Source organism: Cryptomeria japonica, chromosome 10, assembly GCF_030272615.1.
Source record: "Cryptomeria japonica chromosome 10, Sugi_1.0, whole genome shotgun sequence".
Lineage (NCBI taxonomy): Eukaryota > Viridiplantae > Streptophyta > Pinopsida > Cupressales > Cupressaceae > Cryptomeria > Cryptomeria japonica.
The window spans coordinates 216,338,952-216,344,514 of record NC_081414.1 but is presented as its reverse complement, the minus strand read 5'-3'; the positions used below and the strand labels follow the sequence as shown (position 1 = coordinate 216,344,514).

The following is a 5,563-nucleotide window of genomic DNA, read 5'->3' as shown; positions in this document are numbered from 1 at the left end:
GGCCATGACGAATGCGTTACGTTTATTGCTGGACTTGCGTGTCGAGAACAACTTTCGTTGCCCTGTGAGACTTTATACATAGGTATTACGAAGAGCTTTTACCTATTTCGTTGGTAGTCTATTCAGAGGTGAATATCCTCGGATTCCCCACAAGCACATGAACTGGGTGGAATAGACAGTTGCCAGATAAAGTTAAGCAATTGAAGTGGATGAGAGGGGTCATGTACTGCATGAACTATTAATGCTGAAAAGAATGACAGGTAGCTGGGGTCCTACCCAAACCTTTTGTATCATGCCGTTCACATAGCCACTTCACTTTACCAGCGGGTATAGTATGAATCAATCATGTAACCGCATCATGTCGTTCTCATTTCAGAGCAACGCAAATTTCATGTTCCAACCTCTCAAGGACTGGATAAAAAAAGAGGAATGTTAGGCCCTTAATTGATTGCCTTGCAGGTTTCGTTGAGAACTGCAACGTTTATAATTTGCTCTTATAGAAGAGCAAAAGAATATCCATATAAATGTGGGTTTAAATGTTCAAAATTTTTAGATCAATGATGAATATACTACATATATTGGTTAGGGATAGGTTTGAGAGTCTTAGTATTTGAAGAAATGTAGGGTGGAGTCGTCAAACAGTTTAGTAAGGGAGAAGACATGTTAAGTTCTTAAATGGATGTTTTTCAAAAAGTTTAGCATATTTTTGTATGTGGGTTAACAGTTTAAAGCTATAATTAGCATTGTTGTAGTCTTTGGATTTATTCAAAGATTCAAGTTATATATTTGGGTTCTCCACATTAACAATGGTGTCATATGAAAGAGTCATCATTGAATCAGTAAACACACATCTTTAAAAAGTTAGATTGAAACATCTACATCTACATCAAGACACTATTACTAATCGTCTTATGTGTTACCTTGTGCAAATAAATGTTTTGTGTTTTTTTAAGTACAAGCCAAATGGCTAGTAGTCATGAATTGAAGTATGAAAAAATAAAGATCATTGTCTTATTGTATCATAACAATTATTGAAACATACTCATCTAACTATCCTTTGTTTCTTTCTTTAAAAATAATTATTAAAAATGATAAATTAACGAAGAATACAAATTTACTTTAAGAATCAATACTCAAACATTTTCATTGAGAAGATGAAGATGCTTATGATCTCCTTAAATAAGAAGTGGACTGAAATGTAGAAGATCAATACAACAAGACTGGATGCTCCATAGACTTTTTTTAACCTTATAAATGATAAAAGTTAACAGATTTATCTATCTTTCTTTCAAACTGATTTGATTAAATTGATCTATTTTGATCCATGGATTGTATCTCTATATCTTAATTAAGTTTTTCTATAATCATGACATGTCAAACCTTTCAACCTAAGCGATCACCCCTCAATCAATACTGAAGAATTATTGTAGATAAAAATACTCTATTTTTCTTAATATGATATAATTTTTGAACTCAACACCATAAATATTCCTGATATTCCTGTTTAAGGCGCATATTTGTTTTTAGTATACGGACTAAACCTCAAAACTGCCTCTAACTATTTTGTATCCACCTCATCCGGGGTCAAACATCTGTCTTGGTCCTCTGTTCCACGTTAGAACCCAGAATTATTCAGCTCTTTCTGGCATAATTGACGCTCTAGGTTTGAGCTTTTTCTTATAAATACCGGTTAACATTATCCTCTTTCTCATTGCATGTCCACTGCCATGGCTTCACATGGCCACCAACATCTGCAACTGGAGATGGCTTCCCAGGCAGAATTGGAATCAAGAGATAATAACAGAGAGAATGGAGGATCTTTCTTAGGCGGGTGGATTCACCAGCCTAATGGCACAAAAATGGCAGTCTCGGTCAACAAAAAAGAGGAAGAAGAAAAAGGGGTCAAGCAGCCAGGAGGATGGAAATCCATGCCTTATATCATAGGTGAATGATTAATCTCTTGGAGAAGTTCTATGATAAATCTCTGCTCTCACATAAATTTAACAAAAGCCCAGTTTTTTCTTTGGAATCCCAAATGGTCAGCAAATTCATATGAATAATCTAATTTCAAATTTTCTATTCTGCTTGATGCTTGTCCGTTATGAATCTTTTTTCTTTCCTACATAGCTTAGTTTTTTTAAGACTTTCGGATTCCTATTCCATGGACTGAGTTAATTTTAGTTATCTGTGTGTGCAGGAAACGAGGCGTGTGAGAAGTTGGCCACCATAGGTCTTCTGTCAAATATTGTGGTGTATTTAACCTCAAAATTCAACATGCCAAACGTTGAGGCTTCATTTGTTATTAATGTATGGTCAGGGACAACCAACATGTCCCCATTGCTAGGTGCCTTCCTCTCTGATTCTTACATTGGTCGTTACTGGACCATTGCCTTGGGCTGCATAGCATCTCTAATTGTAAGTCACAGTTAGATTAAATTTTCTGTAATATTGTTTAAAAGTTTTTCAGTCCCAAAAAGCCTTACAATCTTTTTTATGTGTGTTACAGGGAATGATTCTTCTTACACTGACGGCCATTTTTCCTAGCTTTAGACCACCTCCATGTAATAATATTGGGAAAGAGTTGTGTGTGGGTGCATCGTTAGGTCAAAAGGCCTTACTTTACTCTTCCTTTGCAATGATGACCATCGGTGCAGGTGGGATTAGGCCATGTTCTATAGCCTTTGGAGCAGATCAATTCGACTACACAAGCGAAAATGGAAAAAGAAGCATTCAGAGCTTCTTCAACTGGTATTATTTTTCATTTACCGTAGCAGTAATGATCTCTCTCACGATCATTGTGTATATTCAGGATAGTATAAGCTGGAGTTGGGGAATGGGCATTCCCTCTGCATTAATGTTCTTTTCTGTGATCTGCTTCTTCCTGGGTAAAAGGCTTTATGTGCTTGTCAGCCCTGAAGGAAGCTCCTTCACGAGCTTTGCACAGGTAATAGTTTGTGCAATAAAGAAACGGCATTTACGCTTACCTTCGGAGCAATCTCAGGCTGAGGATTTCTACGATCCTCCAATAAAAGGCGACCTCAAATCAAGGATGGTACTAACTGATCAGTTTATGTAAGCACCTTTTTATCCAATACTTTTTTTCTTTTTGACTATGTAAGCACCTTTTTATCTCATTTCTGATAAAGTTAAGATGCCCTAATTTCTGTTAATGCTTTTTCCAATATACTATATCATAAACCAGGGGTGGACTGAAAAACAGAAACTATAGAAACAGTCCTTTTCAATTTCTTCATTTACTAAGGTATCTGAGGCAAAGCATATTCATTCTTATAGTTTTTGTTCTTTGTTCAGAGTATGCAGTTTGTCAGTATAAGTGCCTTTCGCGTGGAACCGCCAGTATTCCTATTAATTATTGACATGACCGATCATATAAATGACTTACAACGTATCTTCAAAAGTTACGATAGTGGAAGTTATTAATGCAGTACTATAGCTGTATCTGTCATTGGAATAGCAACTATTTTGGTTTAATTTACTGATTGTATGAGATAGAGATGTGATAGTGCATTAAATTAAAATATTCTTGATTAAGGTTTTTTGTGAATTTTTTATTAATATTTAAGATTACTATTTTTGATTATTTTATCTATTAATCAATATTAAAAATACTCTTATTCCATACCATTGGTTGTCTCAATTAGAAACACTTTCCTTTGTACAAGTATTTGGAACTTAGCATGTTGTTTAAGTTCTTAAATGTTTTTTTTCATAGTATTTCTCATAAAATGTGTAGCCTGTTTATATTACTGTCATTTAAACATGAAACTCTATAAATAGAGGGGTAGTAGTGTCACAAGTTGTTAGCACGAGATATTTTAGAACAAGTTAATCAATTTCAATATAGTAAGTTTCATTTTCTGATGTCTTTGTTTTCTTCTTATTTTTTAATCTTAATTTTAATTTTAATTTTTTAACAAATCATTTAGTTTGGGGTTAAGGATATCAGCATTCAGAGTGGATCCATCTTTTTGAAATGTATCATGTAGAAAACTATATTAATTATATCTATTGTGCAGTTAGAGTATCATTTCAATTTGAATTTGATGTATTTTAGCTTGAATAGAAGACAACAGTTTTTGGGGAAAATAAATCCAACGAAAACCTTAGTGATTAATTTTAAGTAAACCTGCCGATTAATTATCCTGTTTAACTGATTTCTACTATTCAGGTTTCTGAACAAAGCAGCATTAAAAACAGAACAAGACTTAAATTCAGACGGATCAGTGGTAGATCCATGGAGACTGTGCAGCCTTCAGCAAGTGGAAGAGCTAAAGTCAGTGATAAGAATAGCACCCATATGGCTATCTGGCATAAACATCCACGTCTGTCTGGCTCAGCTCAACACATTCTCTGTATTGCAGGCACTAACAATGGACAGGCACCTGGGCGAGAAATTCCAGGTCCCTGCGGGTTCATTTGGAATCTTCACCATGCTGGTTGTTACTTTATTCTTACCATTCTATGACAGAGTGATGGTGCCATTCACGAGGCGAATCAGCAAGGACGGAAATGGGATAACACTTTTGCAGAGAATCGGGGTGGGATTATGCATAAGCATCTTATCCATGGCATTGGCAGCGGTGTTTGAGACAAAGCGGCGGAATGTCGCATTGAACCACGGTTTTATGGATAAGCCCAAGGCTGTGATTCCCATGTCAGCATTCTTTTTGGTTCCTCAGTATTCTGTGGCCGGGTTGGCAGAGGCATTCAGTGCAATCGGACTTATCGAGTTTTTGTACAGTCAGTTTCCAGAAAACATGAGGAGTGTGGCTGGTGCACTTTTTTTCCTCAGCATTGGCATGGGCAGCTATGTGAGCAGCTTTCTTGTTGGCATTGTGCATAAAAACACAGGCGGACGTCATGGAAAGAACTGGCTTGGTCAGAACCTGAATAAGGCAAGACTGGATTATTTTTATTGGCTTCTTGCAGGGCTTGCAGTTATCAATTTGCTTTACTTCCTGTTCTGCGCTCAATGGTACAGATATAAAGCCGTATTCCCTAACGAGACAAAAACAACCATCGAAAATACGATCAGAAATAGCAAAAAGGTCACCACAAGTGTGAAAGAATGACTTCATGATAGGGATTGTAAAAACAAAACAGCAAATAAAGGCTGATAGTTCGACCTAAAAATTGCCTGCCTCGTAGCTTAGTTCCAAATGTTTAGTGGTTTATGCACTATCAGCAAAAGCAGTTAAAGGTGTTTGGGTGTCATTAAATGGTTAATACATATGAATATTTGTACTTATTATTAGTTGTCATTTCTATTTGTCTCCTTTTCTTTTTCACTATGTCAGTTATGGGTAACTTAAGTGCAATAATTTGATTTTTTTAATAATTTTATTAAACTAGTAATTGCACTTTGGTTAGCAGTAGGTACGTCAAACAGTTGTGAAAGATCAATTACAGAACATTTTAGTCTATTTTTTACATACATTTCTGCAATAGATGAGGTCACTTGGTAAGTCATTTGATAGATGATACTGTTTCTACAAAAAAGGTTTGAATAGAGAAGTGACAACTCTAAATAAATTATGCATCC

General features: G+C 35.6%; 1 protein-coding gene across 1 annotated transcript; it reads left to right on the top strand.

Annotated features, from left to right (window-relative positions):
- The first annotated feature begins 1,538 nt into the window (after nt 1-1,538).
- Nucleotides 1,539-5,269, top strand: LOC131054240 (protein NRT1/ PTR FAMILY 2.13). The gene is made up of 4 exons (XM_057988696.2): nt 1,539-1,944; nt 2,198-2,415; nt 2,507-3,072; nt 4,190-5,269. The coding sequence occupies exons 1-4, from the start codon at nt 1,716-1,718 to the stop codon at nt 5,091-5,093; spliced, it is 1,917 nt and encodes a 638-aa protein (XP_057844679.2). The 5' UTR covers nt 1,539-1,715; the 3' UTR covers nt 5,094-5,269.
- The last annotated feature ends 294 nt before the right edge of the window (nt 5,270-5,563 follow it).